The following is a 17,796-nucleotide window of genomic DNA, read 5'->3' as shown; positions in this document are numbered from 1 at the left end:
TTGAGAGCAGAGTGGGTGTTGGCCTTCAGGACTTGAGGATTGAGGGCTCCATAGAGAAGGGCTTTCCTTGAAGCAGAGAGAGGAGAGGAGAGCTGAGATGTGGTGACGCAATCATGACCAAGGCAGCACTAAAATCCTCAGGGCCGTCCTGATCCTGAAGGTGACGCCCCATCATAGCATGAGGGGTTCTAGATGTGATCCCCAGTTAGAGGTGCCCTGTGGGCAGTGGAGGCTGGAGCCTAGGACCTCTGGGTACAGTTAGTGCCTGCCCCTGGAGACCTCAGCTTTTGGAAACCACAGCCTGTATGTAGATATGCCCCCAGCACCGGCACTTTCCCTCCATAGAAAAGGAGCAGGCCATGGGTGTTTCATAGTTGGCATGAAATCAATTTCTGGTTCGCCTTTAAATCCCAAACAAAAAGCTTTGGTTGTTTAGCTGGAACTTCTTGTGGAGAGCTTTCCAAAGAACTCAGGTGTCTGAGGGCTCCAGGATGGGTGTGGTGCTAGCAGTGGCTGCACACGTCCCCTCAGCATCTGCACGTGCAAGGGCCGCCCCAGGAGCTGGGGCTGGAGGACCATGGCCGTGGTTGGCGCTGCATGCTGCATGCCTTTTGCTCTGTGCCTCACCACCCCCCTTTATTTTGTGGCATTTCCTCCTTCTCTCTTACATCCTTTTTTTCTCTTATCAAAATTACTGCTGTTGCCAAAAACCAAACACAGCCCACAAGTTAGAAGCACCTAGTCCAGCATCATCTGTCTCTGGAAGCCCGGTCTGCAGCTGCTGCCTGGTGTCTGTGTTTGTCATGTGCTTTTAATATGGAAACCCCCTTTCCTGTTCTCAGAGTCGGTACATGCTTTGTTTCCAAGCTGCTTGCAGATCAGTGGACCTGGCACAGATTTCTTACCGTGGCCTCATAGTACCTGCCCTGAGTTTAGGAAACATTTGGACAATAACAGACTGAGAAAGAAAACCCCCAAATGGGATATTTTCCCCTTGAGTATAAGACCCTCCATTGCAGGTATTTAGATCCTCTTTTCATCTAGAGGAATACCCTTCACAGCTCAGGAGGTGGATAACCAGAGATGGAGTGTACAGGCCTGGGGTTTCATAGGGAACGGGCGAGCTTTTCTTCCAGTTCAAGTGACAGAGATGGGATGGGAGAAACGTAGTCTGTCAACTTAGGGAAAGATGATCTTAACTTAAAAGGCTGCCTAGCTGTGGCAGGTACCTGCCCCCTGTCCCAGACACCCTTGCATGATCACCCTTCGGTTCCCAAGTTTGAGTGCTGAATGAGCCATTAGGAAATGTAAGCATTTCCCACACCAGCTGGGATAGCCTCACAGAACAAGGAATTCCTTCCGATCCTGGGCTCCTGTCGTCCAGAGGAAGTTAGGAGGTCTTCCCACTGCTTCCCAAGCCCTCTTCCCTTACAGGCATTTCTGGAAAACGTGTTAGTAAAACAAAGAGAATTCTGATTCCATCTTACCTCTTCGATCCTCCTCCAAGAGTCCCAGTAGCTGGTGATGTGTGTGTACACATATGTATTTTTACAGGTTTAGCATCAAATATACATATTCATGTATTGTGCCCTAAGTAATAATACTAGTGAAGCTTTTTCTAAAGCTTCTTGTTCTTGGTTCTGGGCTCCAAAAGAGCGTTTACACTGGGGAACTGTGCCACTGACCTGGCTTAGTGTTCTGTGGGCTTTGGAGGCAGCAGAGCAGCCAGGCACCTTGGTGGAGGTGGAGACTTCGGGGTTGAGGGTCTCAGAAAATGAGCAGGGCACACCCCCAACCCCTGAAAGGTGACTTAGACAGACAGGGAACCAGGGCTCTTGGTCATGGATCCCAGAAAACCACTTCACTTTGAGGTATGTGTGTGGCTTTCCCAGGGTCCGTTACTGCAGCTTCCTGCTGTCTCTGGGTGTTCAGTGTGTCTGTAGGACAGTGGGACACTTATTCTCTCCTGAAAGGGGCTTCAGGCAGGCCTGAGCAGTGAATTAAGGGGTTCTGCACCCCTCTTTCCCTGGGCTGTTGAGCCGAGGGTAGAGGCGGGGGGCAGGCAGCCAGCAGGTCCCTGGCAGTGGTTACAGAGAGGCCAGCATTGTGCCAGGAACGCCTCGCCTGTCCACCTCTGGCTTTCCTTCCATAAAACCTCATGTTTGCCCTTGTTTTTAACTTCTGCTGTTGTGAGTTATGGTGTGTTTCTTTGTGAGTTGTTTTTTATTTAATTGTGTAACTGTTTTTCCGTTACTGTGAAACTAAGGTGTTGTGCTTTTAATTTTTTTTTTTTTAAACAAGTGTTACCATTCTTATTTAAGAGAATAAATTCCAAACAATCTTCAGGTTTCTGAGTATTTCTTTTCTTCCCCCTTTTCCTGATTGGAGGGTGGGAAGGGGTTGCTCAGGCAGGTCTTGGGAGTGGGCTTGAAACCAGTGTGCTTCAGGACTATATCACTCCTGGCCTGGGGTCAAAAGAATATAGGTGTATTAAAATGGGGAAACGGGGTGTTTATAGCTAAAATACAGGTTCCCATTAATGGAGGGGCCCCTGTTTGGGGGTGGCATGATGGAAGACATTGTGCTGTGTAAGCAGCTGTAGGTAGACAAGAGTGTGGAAGAGGCTGTGCTTGTCCTTCCATGCCATCAGGCCGTCTGAAGGCCTGGGGACCAGAGCAGGTGGAGGGACAGAAAGAGCACCCTGAGCCCGGGTCTGCCTGGGGCCTGGGAACAGTGAGGTGCTTCTCCTCTGCCTTGAGGCCGTTGCCTGGGGTGCAGTGACCTGTCCTTCCAGCTCCGTCTCTTTCTGTGACCTGGACACAGAGCCAGGGTACCCAGTTCTGCTTGGCTGCTCAGGCCTGGAGGGCTGGGCCTACCACTTTCCATACATGCTGTGACGTCGGCCACAGGGCCTCTGGTGCCAATCCACGTGCCGACCACAGAGTTACAGGCCAGCCTTGGTGCTACATTGGGCCCCAAAAAGGCACTCAGTCTGTGTCCGCTGTACTGGAGAGGATCATCTCCACACCCCACCCCCCAAAGCAGCCCCTGGGTCCCTGTGTGGCTTCCAGCTCTGCTGAGATGCTATCACTGCTTCCTTCAGAGTCAGGTTATTGGGTGCAGTAGAGGGATTTATAACAATGCTGGTGTTTATAACAACATTCTGAAGCAGCCAACTGGAGGGTGACACTCATTGGGAGACCCTAGAGAATTCCCTTTGCAATTCAGTTTCTTTCTGAAACTTCTTGATGCCCAGTCTCTTTTTTTCCTCAAGTTTCTGGCTGTTTGCCTGTTACAAACTCCTCAAGGATCCTGGGGAGCAGCTGGGGAAGGAAAGCAGTGGGACAGCTGCCCTCCATTTCAGACTGACAGGGACAGGGTCCCTTGAGGTACAAAAGGAAGAGAAGTAGTGCTGGGCCTTTCTCACGTGTGACAGCCAGGCAGAGGGGTTCAGGAAGCCTCTTGGAGGCTCCAGAGCCGGCCTCACCTTACACGTTAGGCCAGCCAACCAGCGGACAGGTGCCAGCATGCAGATCAGCTGCAAGGACCTGTAGGGAGGGCAGGCTGTTTCAGCCATGTGTGCCAGGGTGGCGCTCTCCTCCCCAGCTGCCCTGTCCCCCCTCCCCCACTTTGTGGGCTGCCTCCGTACTTCCAGGTTCACCAGCCACACTTCCGTGTGGCTTTGCAGAAGTTACGAATGTTTTCTGAATGTCCCTGAGGCATTTTAATGGGCCTCCGGGAAGGATAGTGGGTGAGCAGTTGAGTCACCGCCCATGCCTAAACCTTAACTCGAGCCAAGCAAATCCAGCCTTGCCCTTGAAAGTGTCCACCACTCAGGTTGGCATCAAGGGCAGGTGCCTTTCAACAGAAAGGGGTCCAGGGCCCCAGCTCTGCCAACTTAGAACAGGCTCCTGGGGCCACGCTGGTGATTACTGGAAAAATCCTTACAGTTGGGTCAGAGCTTGTGTTGCCTCTTCTGTGTTCTTTACCTCTGTCTCTGTACTTACCCGCTCACTGTGGTTATATATTAATCGCATGAAATTGTCCCTAATATGTGTATTAAGTGATCGAGTTCCTCTTCTGTACCTCTGTAAAATACCAATGCTATTCCCACTGTATCACTGCTGTTACATAATGTCCTTGCCTGCGATTATAGGTCTTTGGTAGTCACTTTATATTAAGGAAGCCCTGGTTACCAGAAGGGCTTAGGGCCCTACACTCAGACCACAGAATCTCTGAGGTTCCAAAGCTGCCTTCCCTGTACCTTGGGTCGCAGCCAGCTCACTGCGAAAGGCCGGCCCCACTGAGGGTCCCTGGAGCACCAGAAGGATGTGGGCCCCAAATAGACAAGATGCCTGAATACATATGTTTGCTTTCCGTTCTGTTCTTTCAAGGTGATAAAGCCGGGCAGGCGTGAAAATGGGTTCCAGAGAGGGTGATCCTCCTGGCCTTGGCAGCTACTCAGAGGTCAACCCTAGAGAGTGCGATTAGGTGGCCTCATGCTGGACCTGGGGAAGAGAGTCTGTAAGACACTCAGCCTGGTGCTGAAGGAGAAGAGCTGGTGCTGATTGCAGTGCAGTTGAAACAGCCTGTTTATTCTTATTTCCATTTTCTAGAACTGAGTCAGGATCTAGAAAGACCAGGTTTCCCTCCCACCGCCTCACCAGCCACAGACTTTTCTGGTTAGAAGGGTCTTCCTTTGAAAGTAAACATTCTCGGAGTTCCCGTCATGGCACAGCGGAAATGAATCCGACTAGGAACCATGAGGTTGCAGGTTTGATCCCTGGCCTTGCTCAGTAGGTTAAGGAGCCAGCGTTGCCATGAGCTGTCGTGTAGATCACAGACGTGGCTCGGATCTGGCATTGATGTGGCTGTGGCATAGGCCAGCGACTACAACTGTGATTCAACACCTAGCCTGGGAACCTCCATGTGTCGTGGGTGTGGCCCTAGAAAAAAGACAAAAAAGAAAGTAAACATTCTCCCTGAGTTCAGCCTGATGTGAGTTACTCCAAGCCAGCTCCCTCCCTGCCTTGAGTGTGCCCACCTTTCTTAGGGGGTCAGCATCGCTGGAGGCCCAGTGACACTGGGACTGGGGTGCAGGGAAGCAGGCGACCCTGGGCCCTGGGGTGACGAGGATGGACTGGCCGCAGGCAAGAAGGGCCCGAGCCTTGCTGCCTTCGCTGTGGCTGCTGACAGCTGATGGCTGTGCTCCCTTCGGCTGCAGACACCACGCCAAGGCCCTGTGCTTGCTGAAGTCTCCCTCAGATACAAAAGGGGAGCAAACCTCAAAGTGAGTTCCTTCTGTCATTCCCCCCAAGTAATTATATCAGTTAATTTGCCATCGTAGCTGTGGTCACACTGACTCATAGAGAACAGATCGGGAAGACCTATGATGATACAGCCAACACAGAGCACTTATCCCAAGCACTGCCCAGATGCCTTGGGTGTACACATTGCTTGTCCGTTCCTCACCCTGGGCTTTGGAGAAGTTATTTTGCGGATGAGGACCTCAGGGGGGCTGAGTCAAGGGCATGTAACTCACCAGGGTGGTGCCAGGTAGAGTCTGTATGTGAGCCCTGGGGCGTCATGCCCTCCACGTCCCTCCTCTGTTTTCTGGCCTCAGCTCATCCACACTGGGGCAGGGGGAAGAGTGCCGTGTCAGCTCCACAAATGATGACTTTTTAAAAATGCACACAAATGTCCTGTGTAATCAGTGAGCAAGGGTTTGATTATTCCCAGGAAATACATGTCCCCAGTTTTCTAGCAGTGGCCTTTGCAAAGGAGGTAGATTCAAGAGCAAAGGTTTCATCCCCGGTAAGTGAAGGGGAAAATTGGAAGAAACCAAAGGCGAGAATAATGACATTGAATTGACTGTGGATACTGTGAACTGGACCCTTTTTCATTTCCCTCATATCAACTCTCTTTGCTTTTTAGGGCCACATATGCAGCATATGGAGGTTCCCAGGCTAGGGGTCGAATCACAGCTGCAGCTGCTGGTCTACGCCACAACCACAGCAACGCAGGGTCTGAGCCACATCTGTGACCTACACCACAGCTCATGGCAACACCAGATCCCCAACCCACTGAGAGAGGCCAGGGATTGAACCCTCGTCCTCATGGATCCTGGTCGGGTTCATCATAGCTGAGCCACAATGGGAACCCCTCCACTCTCTTTTTGATTCAATTCATATGAAATCAAGCCTAAACTTGTCTTAAGAAAAAGCCTAGGAGTTCCCTGGTGGCTCAGCAATGTGGGGATCTGGCATTGTCACTGCAATAGCTTGGGTCATTGCTGTGGCCCGAGTTCAGTCCTTTGCCCGGGAGCTTCCACATGCCACAAGCATAGCCCCTCACCCCCAAAAGAATAAGCCTAGAATGGCCCTTTCCTGTGTGTCTCCCCACCCATGTGGCACCTGCCTGCCAGAGCTGAGGGCATGGGGTTGTGTTCAGGGGTATCTTCGGTGTTACTCTCCAGGCCTCAGTGTAGCTACTTCTGACTTCGTAAATCTTTCTCTACACTCTTCGTTTTACTATATTTCTTTCAAAGGCACCCATGACGGTTGAGCTGACATTTCATTCTCTTACTGCTTTTATAGCTGCCATTCAGTCCTGAAGTAGCTGCCTGTCCAGCTGAGGTGGGGCTGGTTTGGGGAGAGGAGCAGACAAAGGTCTGCCCCTTCTTGTCTTGACAGTTTGAGCAGAATCACCTGAGACAGAGACATGGAAACTCTCACTTGTCCATGTTTGGGCCACTTTGGGCTCCACTCATGTAGAATGACACTTAAGTCTGTCACTGCGATGAGCAGTTTTGGTTTTACCCTGTTGGATAAACCCTGATTGGCACAGAAACGCACAGGCGGCCTGGGCATGTGTACACACAGCCCTGGGAAGGCGTGTCACAACGGGCCCTGCACCCTCATAGAAAGGATGTTTTTGGGAAATGGAGAAAGAAGATTTGGGGACACAGAGAAAGAGATCGTGTTTTCCCACATGGTGTATTCAAGTCTGGTTTTCTCCTTGAATTTGGTGAGCGTGTGCCTGTTGGTTCAGCACCCGGTTTCTGGAGTCCCCGTGCCAGCCTGGAGTCAGACTGACACCCAGTGGCGGGGAACAAGCAGAGTCTTCCTGAGGGCAGCTGTCCCAGAGGACGGGGAAGGGCCGAGACTGGCACGTGCACCTAAGGCATGTCACCCCGTCTGCGGGCTCTGTCCTGGGCTTCCCTTTTGCACCAGCTGGGAGCCGCTTGCTTGGCGTGGTCGTCCTGTGGTCCCTGTGCCTGCACCCACATACCTCCCTCTGGCGGCAGAGATGTAGACTGCTGCTCTGTCGTACCAGCCTTGTCTGTCAGACAGCAGTCCGGGGTCTGGTGGCTTGGCTGGCCTGCTCAGTGAGAGGTGGTGCAGGGCTCCTGGGCTCACCACTGTTGGTGTTCGGGCAGATGAATCTTCCTGTGCGTTGTCAGCTTTTTGCAGTGTCCCTGCCCCTCCCTGTCCAACATCAGTACACCCCCTTCTCTGAGCGTGACAGCTGAAAATGTCTCCTGACACTGTCTGAGGGGGGAAAAAAATCACATGATTGACAGCCACCAGTCTAGACTAAAGTCAGGAAAAGAGAGGACATGGCCTCAATGTTATTGTTCCCCTAGGAGCCCAGGAAAGAGTGCGTGAGAAAAACGGAAGTGGTGGGGTCCACTGAACAGCAGTGGGCTCAGTCTGCTACAACATGGGCACATGCTCCCCAGCGCGCAATGCTTGTTTACACGTAGGCACCTGCAGTAATGTTGTGTGTGCTTTTGGGTGCTTTTAGGACATGAGAACAGGATTTAGGGGTACTTTTCCTGCACCACAGTGAACTACCCTCACCCCACAAAGCTTATCCTTCTGTGTTGACCACAGCCTCAGAAAACAGAGCTGGGTCTAAATGGAGCAAGTGTAGACCCTGAGAGAGAAGATGCCAATTTGAGTTCTTGTTCTGCACCTGTTATCCTTGGCTGTTTTCCATCATGAATCTTTCTGAGCCTCAGTTCCCCATCTAATAAAATTATAAAATGGGGGGGAAATGCTCCCCGCTCCTCTCTACTTCATAAGGTTGCTACAAAGAGCAGATAAACTAAGATGCGTAGCTTTATTGCAGAAATATAAACTATGGTCATCATTGGTGGAGATGGCATAGAATGCTGGAATAATCAGAATGAGCGTAGGTTAGGGTTATTCTGCTAACTGGGTGGTGACCTCCCCGCCGGCCTGTGCATCCTCTGTGGTTAGGGCAGGACGTCCCACTGGGATGTGTTCCCAGCGGCAGAGATTTGGGAAACAGAACAGTAAGAAGGGCTTGCTGCGTCTGGTCCCGAGACAGTGGCCTCGGGGAGTTGGCCCAGACAGCATGTTGAATCTCTGTAGGGTTTGGCTAAATTTGGCCTTGCTTTTCCCTCAGCCTGCATGGATAGGCTGTGAGGTCATCTCCTAGCTCCAAGACACCCCAGGGGCTCTTCACCATAGTAATGAAAGAAATACAATCATTTGTTAACATTAAGCTGAATTTCAACACCTAAGTTAAGAGTCAGAGGACTGAGCAGGATGATAGCTGATCTTAAGGAGAGCTAGGGTTACAACCCATGGTCCTGAGGACATTCAGTTTGACCCACACCGTTGTCTCCCAGGGGCTTCCGTGCCCCCTCACATCTGGTTTTCTCTTTGGGAGTCAGTGCCAGGACAGGTGCTTTATGGGTGACCAGGGGGCTGGGGGACCCAGCTAGTCACCAGAAAGGGCTCTACACTCTTCCTTTGTCACCCTGGCACTAACACTTCTTTTCCACGAAGGTCTCAGGGACCAGGTAACAGATGCAAGTTCAGTGTTACCGGGACAAACGTATGTTGCAGGTGGTAGCTGGGGCATTGCTGGAGGTGAACTTAGCGCCTTTCTAAAGATACATCTTCGGCTAGCTAAGGGAATGCTGTGTGTGAGATTTTGTATCTTTAACAGGAGCCCATAACCGAGAGCCTTTCTTTGGGAGGTGGGTTTGTGCCTTTTGATAGTGTGATTATGGGCAGAGCCCCAAGATGTCAGAAATCACTTTCCATGGCGCAGAAACCAAGCCTGCGCTGGGGCGGTGCAGCTGGCCCGTGAGAACCCTTCGCAGCCAGCTTGGCGCACTGGACTGAAGTGCCACCAGGCAGAAGGAGTGGCCTTTCAACCCGGCATCTAGGGGGAGACCTTCCGTCTTACAGCACCTGGCGAGTGGAGCATGGGCCCTCTCTGCCCTTCTCCCTCCCCTTCACTCACTCACGCTGGGCCTCGTCTTCCAGCAAGGAAGCTGCTCCCTGGAGCTCAGCTGCTCTCCACTATGAAGTCCTTCTTTTAGGACATCAGGTCATTTGAGGTGGTCTCTTTTCAGAGAGGAGGCTTCTAAGACATGGGTATTTTCACAGGAATTTCTCTTAGGGAAATTCCTAAGGGAACAGCTACTGTCCTCACAGAGGTGGCATTCCGTCTGTTCTGGGGGCCAGGAACAGCATGGTACTCTTGGAGAGACACAGCTGCTTTCATTGTTCTGTGTCACAGGGAGGAAACTGAGACCACATTGTTTGTCGACTGAAAACTATGCACAACCTATAAGTTGAGAGTTGTGTGTTATTTGGTGGACAGAACTGAGGACATAAGCCCCAGAGGCAGTACCTCAGATGACCCTGAGAAAACTGCTCTGAAGAAGCGAATGGGAGCTAGAATATGTAGGAGTTTCGCAACAAAGGGCAGGTAGTAGGAACAAAAGATTACTGGGGGTTTTTTGTTTCCATTTTTTTTTTTTTTTTTTTTTTTTGGTCTTTTTTAGGGCCACACCTATGGCACATGGAAGTTCCCAGGTTAGGGATTGAATCAGAGCTGCAGCTGCCAGCCATAGCCACAGCCACAGCAACACAGGATCTGAGCCTTGTCTGCAACCTACAGCACAGCTCATGACAATGCCAGATCCCTAATCCACTGAGCAAGGCCAGGGATCAAACCCGCATCCTCATGGATATTAGTTGGATTCATTTCCACTGAGCCACAATGGGAACTCCCCACTCAAAACTTTATTGAACACCTACTCTAATACCAGACAGGCACCAAGCACAGATGACTGGGTGACCCCTCCCATTGGAGCCTCTGGTTTGGGGTTGTTCAGGGGAGAGATGGTGTGATAAGAAGGCACTCAAGCCCTTGAGACGAGCAGAGGGGCGCCCACTAGGATGGGCCTGGCTTACTGTTCCGCCACCCTTCTCTTCACCTGCATCTTAACATTTCAGAGATTAGCCTCATGAGTGGGTTGGTTGACAGATCACTTACATTTAACTAATTGAACCTCCTGGTCTGTGAGCCGCACCTGTGGGCCATGGTGGAGCACTGAGCTCCAGCCCTGTGCAACATGCCCCTTCTGAGACTTCATATCAGCTGCGTGGAGGTGGGCAGCCAGATAGGGAGAGACAGAATTTTAGCTAGAACTCAGCTCTTAAGGAATTCAGGAGAAGAACAGCCAAACCCCAGTGCTTGTATAAGCCCCCAACTTCCACACACCGAAGAGTGGCTTTTCTGTAGGGTGACCCAGGGTGGAGTCGAATATCTGAGAGATACTGCAACACATGAAAAATACATTATCAGGAGAGCTACGCAGTGGCCTGGTAAGATTTTTTTAATGGAGAGATGGTAATATGCCTTCAAGAAACCTCTCTGCTTTGGCCAGATAGAGTGCTGTGTGCTGGGATGTCCATCTGCCAGAAAGGCATCAATAGTAATAGCAGAAACAATTTAACGTTAGGAAGCTAACTTAGAAGCCAAGGTTCCCTGGGATCCTGCAGATGGGGGAGCCCCTCGGCCTTCCTGAGACGGCTCCCCGGGCTGCATGATGTCCCTCCCACCTGGGTGGGTTCCTAGTACAGTTGTGCTTTGTCCCCACTGGTTCACCCCTCCTTGGTCTCTCTGTTGTTTCCTAGCTCTCGGTAATTCAGTATCGCCCCCTTGAGTCCAAGTGACTACTGTTCTCTGTGCCTACATGAAAATGCTTTTGCCCCACATGAAGAGTAAATAGTTGGTAGGTATGGGGCAGTTAACCGTCCCACCCCACGTGGTTGAGAGGAAGGAGCACTGGACACAGAGTAACACTGCCTGGGTGTAGGGTAACACTATCCACGTGCAGAGTGACACGGCGCAGGTGTAGAGCAACACAGCCCGGCTGCCGTTTTGGAGCTGCTCCTTGGAGGCTTTGGACCTCCGAAGCCTCCCTGATCATGGGAACAGGAGTGCCTGCGGTGGCCGGCACATGCAGTAGGTCGTCATGGCACCCCGTGAAGGTTCATTCCTTCATCATCCACCTCACAAGCCAAGAAGTATCGGACACTGTGAGTCTGCTGGAGGGTCGATGCGCAGGGCAGGGGTCCCCTTGCCATGCAAGGCATGGAAATGTCTTCCTGTGGCCCCTTTTCATGCTGAGCTGCAGCACTTGCAGAGCATGCTGCCCCTCTTAGAATAAGAAGGCTCCAGGACAGGCATAAGAATGTGAACCAAGGGGCTCGGGGTGGGGCAGTGGGGGTGGGGGGCGCCCAGGTTGGTGGTCCCAGGCGACTTCTGATAAGCAAAGAAAGGCCTTTGCGAAACTGATTTATAAGCTGCAGGGCCTTTTAACAGCCCCAGGAAACCTGTCCTCCCTAGACTGGGTTCCTCCTCCTGCCACAGACACCACATCCCACTGCCCAGCTTGACTGGAGCAGTGATGAAGTCCTCAGTCCCTTGCACTGTTGCAGAAATAGAGGCCACGGTGGCACTCATGCATGGCATGTGGCCCACCCGCTTCTCAGGCCACTAAGCAAGTCATGGGGTGATGAGCTCAACGTGAGGTGGGGAAGTGGGCTGGTCCCCAGGCCAAATCTTACTGGGGTACAACAGCCCAGCTCATGTCACAGGGCCCAGCTGCAGTGGGTACATCCCATAGGCTATGCCCCAGGGAGAAAACCATCTAGGCTGGATGACGATTCTGCTCTCGAGTGGCCACCACGGCCCCAGGTTTCCTCTGTGTCCCCAGTGGGTAAGGAGGCACAGGAAGGTGGAGCAGCTCTGTGGTTCCTGCAACACAGACCCCCTTAGACCCCTGAGAGGACTGGGTGCCGTGGAGGGCACCCTCTCCCCAGTGTGATTCTGTGGCCGTTTCCCAGGGCAGTGAAGGGCCAGCATGAGTCTCTGGCGGTGTGGTGAGTCTCATTATGGGTCTGGTGAGTCTTTCTCCCGGAGTTTTCATCTTTTTTAACTCTTTCCTGTAACCTTGTCACTCAGACCTTGTCCATGGCTTGGTGCTTTCTTTAATGGGCAGGCATATGAGGAGGGCATCTGAACCGACCCTGATCTCCCACAGCAAAAATCCTTGGCATGCAGATGTTCCCGGGCCTGGGGTCGAACCTGCACCACAGCAGTGACAATGCTGAGTCCTTAACTGCTAGGCCACCAGGGAACTCATCTGTAGCTTTCAATAAGAGAGAAAACCTTTCCTCCTCCCGGGGTACCAGTCATTTCGAATTGCAGGGCCCTTTCTTGTTGAGGCACAGCCACTGTTGACACCTGACCCACGGGGCTATCCTGACAGGTGAGTGACACCTGGAGTCTTCGAATGCAAGGACTTTGCCTGCTTTATCCACTGTACCTGAGCACCTAGCACAGAGCCAGGCTAGAGGTAGGACGTCGGAAGACCATGTCTATGTATAGACCAGTGTCTGTCCTGCAAGGAGATATGGGAAATAGGATAAAACGGTCTCAATTTGCTGCCTTAACTGAGTCCTTCAGACCTTCAGGTTTCCCTCAGGCTTCCCGCTATAAAGGAGGAAAGGGAGATGGCATGGGAGACAGGCCCTGGGGTCCTGTCTCTCAGGTAACCCCTTCACAGTCACCCCAAGTCCTAAATTGTCTTCAGCTGCTGTATCCACCTGGTCTTGGGGCTTTGTCACCACTGCTTGGGGACAACAGCCCTCATACCCCACCAGGAATCAGACAGACACAAATAAAGGCCTTAGTACATCAGCTGAGAACAGGTTGTCCTATTAGGAAAATATGTCTTTCAGGGTGATGTACGGAGCTCGTGCAGGCAGTGACTGTTCCAAAACAGAACCCTGAGGTCAGGCCCAGAGCCTTTTTCCTATTTAGGATGTGACCCAGATCCTGGGAGCTGGAATTGGCCTCCAGCGACCTGAGATCCGCCTGCCCAGACTTAGCAAAGAGTCAGCCTGGAAGTTATTCCAAATCTTTGCCCCACTTTTAGCTGGAAAGTCCCTGAATGTTGCTGTCCCAAAAGCACGTGAGGTGGAGAGGCTGAGGGTCTTTGCCAGCTGGCTGACCCCACTGGTTTACTCTGATTTTCCAAATGGCATCTTTCGTCATGTGTACATCTGCCCTCTTGCAGCCTCTGCTCTCCTGGTCTCCTCCATAGATGACGAAACAGTAAGGGCCTGGGGGAGGGTGGTCCTGTGTTTGTCACGGCGTTATAGCCACTGCTGAGGCCGTTGCCTCTATTACTTTCTCCAACATACTAGTGTGTCATCACCATCTGCTTAATCTATACAAGTGGCTCTTTGCTCAGGACAGAGTATCAAGATTGCTGCTTTTGTTGATTTCTTTAATATCTCATGGCATTTTGAGGTTGTGGCCTAGGAACGTTGGGCATATCCTGGCAGTTGTGAGTTTGGGTACCACTTGGTGCCATCTTCCCTTTGGGGACCTAGAGCTGAGGGAACAACTTCCTGCTCTCCCTGGTCGCTGAGGGTGGCAGGAGCCAAGGGGCCTGGGGTCCTGACCAGTGAGTGACCCTACTCTTCCCATTGTTTACAGAGTCCAATTATCATGGCCCATGGCCCAATCCCCTTTCTGTGGGGATTGATGCGTGAATGGCCTGAGCATTCCTGGCTTCTTTCTTGTTGGTTGTGGCCAACAAGACGTCCCCCCACCTCCACCAAAGTCCCAGACTCTGGGCTTGGGGCTGGGTGACCCATCGTTCCTCGGAGCCTGTGGAAACTCCAGAGAAGTGACCCTGGGAGGAGGACAGGAATGTCATTCCAGATGCTAGGTGCTCTGCCCTGTGAAGCTCTGGGTCCTTCATCTTGAAAACTGAGGGAGGAGATTGTGCAAAGACCCTGCAGGGGAGCACGATGCTGGGACAGCCCACCAGTGCCCTTAGCTGACACTGTCCTCCTGGAATTCAGATCACTCACAGGTGACTTTGGGCAGCTTACTTGCTGTCTCTGAACTTCAGTTACCCCATTTTCAAGCTGTCACCTGCCTTAGAGCTAGTGAGGCTTCTCTTGGGACCCCCTGAGTGGACTCTGTGCCCCTTTCACGACTCCTGTGGTCCCGCATGCGTGTGTGAGTCCTGACACTCGTGCGTCACCCGGAGCATTTCCCATGCGGACCGGACCGTCTCTCCGGACCCGCCTGCGGCTCTCCGAGCAGAGAGCGTTTCACCTGTGCGGTTCCTGGCACGCGGCACTCTCGCCTGTGAGTGTATTTGGTCTCTACCTTGAAGTTGCTTGGTCAGCTGGTAAGGGGAGTTATTTTCCCTTAAGTGACAGTTCTTACTCTGTTCTTCCCTCTGAGAGGAATCCTGGCTCTTATTCCACATGTATAGAGTCCCCCAAGCTTTGTGCCTCCCGTTTAGTTTCCTTTCCGTTTAAGGGCACTTGTCAAAAATGGGACGGGAGGACAGGACCCAGTGGTGTTAGAATTGAGATCCGAAATTCACTCCTTCCTCTTAATAACCCAGGGGCATGGGGATTGTCCCTGTTGCAGGTCAGGAAAGAAGCTCCCAAGGTTGAGTAACATTCCTAAGATCCCTCAGCGGGTCACTGGTGGAGGCTCTTGTCTGAGCTGGTCTCTCTGACTCTTCACCCACATGCAATGTCCTGTGACCAGTGGGCCTCTGTTGCCTGAATGTGAGGTCACAAGGTGCATTGGCAAGAGCAGTGATGGCGATGGGGGAGCTGGAGGGACATGGTGTTAAGAAGATGTCTGAGCCCTTCTGAGTCCTGGCTGGACTCCGAGGGTACAGTCGTGGGGCCCAGCATTGCCTGCCATGTTCCAGTGGACAAACAGCGTTTCCCACAAATCTAAGCACGATTCAATAAACCACGATGTGAGCAGCTCTGCAGAAGAGCTCACCCAACCCCCGCAGGGGACCAGCCAGAGGCAGTGCTTGAGCCGTGCCTGGCTCCTGGACTGTGGGGCAAGGGCAGCGGGGAGACACCTGGCCCCATACCCCACCTCTGCCTGCCACTCCTTGGCTGTCACTTCCTACAGGGCAGACATTTGGTCTCTGGTCTCCTCCCCTCATACCAGCATCCTCGGGGCTCCACCAGACCCCAGCCTTGTTGACTGCTGCCCATGTCTGTCTCCCTGGCGTCAAGGGGCCGCTCTCTCCTTCCAGGGAGAAAGCCCTTCCATCAGTGCTTCCTCTAGCGTCTGCATCCCTGGTCCTAGAACTCTGCCTCTTGTTTGTCTTGCAGGTTCCAGTGTGAATGGCCTAGAGGAGCCCAGCATCGCCAAGCGGCTACGGGGCACCCCAGAAAGGATTGAGCTGGAGAACTACCGTCTGTCGGTGAGGCAGGCTGAGGGGCTGGAGGAGGTGCCCGAGGAGACACAGGCTGAGCACAACCTGAGCAGCGTGCTGGACACAGGAACAGAGGAGGACGCGGCCAGCAGGTTAGCCAGTGGGGACGTGGAGCCTGCAGGGGAACCTGGCTGCTGAGCCAGATCGTCTAGGTTGAGTCTTGGCTGTGACGCTGAGCAGGCTGCCACTTCACTGTCAGTGAGATGGGGCAGCACCAGTGCCTTCCCCAGAGTCGGGTGCGGGTCCTGAGGGTAGAAAGTGCTTAGAACAGAAGGTGAAATGTGTGAGTGCTTGTCGGTGGCAGCTGTCAGTGCTTGGTGGTGGCAGACCTCTGCACAGACTGTTTCCAGAGGACTCTGCATCCATCACACTCATTCCTCCTCCAGGACCCTGTAAGTACTTAGGAATGTGCATCTTGTCACCTGATAGGCAAAGACACTGATGGTGACCAAGTCTAGGGCCCTTCCTGTGTCCTCTGCTGCCGGGCACTCCCCGTCCCCATCTTGATAGTCAGATTTAGTACTTACTGAGCATCGACTGAGGCCTTACCACTGCTCTTCACTGAAAAGGAACAGAAAAACTCTGCCCTCAGGTGTGTTAGGGGGAGAGGGCTTCCAGTGGGGGCAACAGTGTCCTTGGGGGCGGTTCCCTGGAAGCAGCACTAGGGCTGGAACCAGGAACCAGGGGCTCTGTGACAACTCAACCCCAGGGTGCTGTGCAGTCTCAGGGAAGCTGCTCCACCTCCCTGGGCTTTTTTCTTTCTCCCACGTGTAGAAAAGAGCAGAAACCCATATCCCAGGGCCATGCACAGGGCACAGTGGGTATAGGCCTGGCCAGTGCCAGTGTTTAGTTCACGCTGAGCCATGGAATGCATGCTCCACACACTCCCGCCTCTGTCCCACAGGCCTGGCTGGGTCAGTGCATGAGGTCACTGCTCCACAGGAGACCCCACAGGGCCAGAAGAGCACAAGACAAGCAGATGGAACAGATTCAGGCAGGCCAGACCCCACAGGCCCAGGGTGGGGCGCCTGCCTGGCTGACTGAGAGCACCAGGCCCTGGGTACCTCTAGAGCCATGAGTGAGGGTGTGTGTGGGCTTGAAGAGAGCAGAGTGTGTGTGTGTGTGTGTGTGTCTTTTTTTGGAGGGAGGGAGTGGGGTCGAATTGGAGCTGTAGATGCCTACACCATAGCCACAGCAATGCAGGATCTGAGCCATGTCTGTGACCTACACCATAGCTCATGCAACACCAGATCCTTAACCCACTGAACGGGGCCAGGGAGCAAACCTGCGTCCTCATGGATACCAGTCGGGTTCGTTAACCACTGAGCCACAGAAACACCAGAGCAGTTTTTTTAAGTTCCCAGGATGTTCTTGAAGGGTATTTGCTGGCAGAGCCACCTCTGGAGCCGCCACTGGCCTGGCTTCCCTGCAGAGCCTCCCTCACAGACCCATGCTCCTGCACCAGCCCCTCGAGGACACAGTGTGCCAGGCTCGGATGAGGGCAAGCTCTCCTAAGGTGTGGGTGGAGGGCCGGCCTCGGGTGATGCAGTCAGACCTCTGTTCTACAGGAGTAGCGTTGCCTGCATTGTGATCTATAAACCGGAAAATTGTGGGGCAAAAGTTAAGGTCACAGAGCCAGGCTTTGCAGGGAGGCTGAGTCTTGGCCTTCCTAGCAGGCACAGTAGAAGTACATGAAGGCAGTCAGCACCAAATGGTGCAATTCACATTAAATTCACATTATAAACGAGCACTAACTTAAGCTGATATGTGAAGTAAAAATGGTCTCATAAGAGTGAAGCATCCAGAGTTGGCCTGTTTTCCCAGGGAAACCGTAAGATGCCACCCTGAGCAATGAGGGCATTTTTCAGCCCTCTGCCCTTCCTTGGTGAAACCATAGACCTGAAGGTGAGAATCAACAGTTTTAAGGAACTGACCAGTTCCACCACAGACTCACTCTGACCCTTAGCTTGGGCATCTGCAGTGGGGGCAGCAGAGCGATGTCCGGGACTTGACGTCCAGCTCTGCCCCCTGCTAGTTGTGGCAAGTTTCTTAACTCCTCTTGCCGGCTTTTCCTCCCCTGCAGAGGACACTATACCTCCCAGGTTTGCTTAGAGGATGAAGTCAAATCAAGCAGTGGGCACTGTGTCTGGCGCCCACAGGCAGTTCTGTAATCACTGTCTTAC

The 17,796-nt window shown here is 52.7% G+C and overlaps 1 protein-coding gene across 50 annotated transcripts in view; it reads left to right on the top strand.

Moving 5' to 3' along the window:
* MICAL3 (microtubule associated monooxygenase, calponin and LIM domain containing 3) overlaps positions 1-17,796 on the top strand; it is a 241,772-nt gene that overhangs the window by 189,760 nt on the left and 34,216 nt on the right. For all 50 annotated transcript variants that reach the window (XR_014804017.1, XM_084957160.1, XM_084957169.1 and 47 more), the window contains one exon: positions 15,510-15,705. Coding sequence is in view for 49 of the 50 variants with exons in the window: in XM_084957160.1 (XP_084813286.1) it covers positions 15,510-15,705 (196 nt within the window). In the remaining variant the exon portion in view is untranslated. The remainder of the gene's footprint in view (positions 1-15,509; positions 15,706-17,796) is intronic.

This window comes from Sus scrofa, chromosome 5, assembly GCF_054392235.1.
Source record: "Sus scrofa isolate SSC_HxYL_T2T_F1_AM1 chromosome 5, Sscrofa_HxYL_maternal_Yorkshire_Landrace_v2.0, whole genome shotgun sequence".
Classification (NCBI taxonomy): Eukaryota; Metazoa; Chordata; class Mammalia; order Artiodactyla; family Suidae; genus Sus; species Sus scrofa.
Note: the sequence above shows the minus strand (reverse complement) of the source record. Positions and strands in the feature narration are given on the sequence as shown.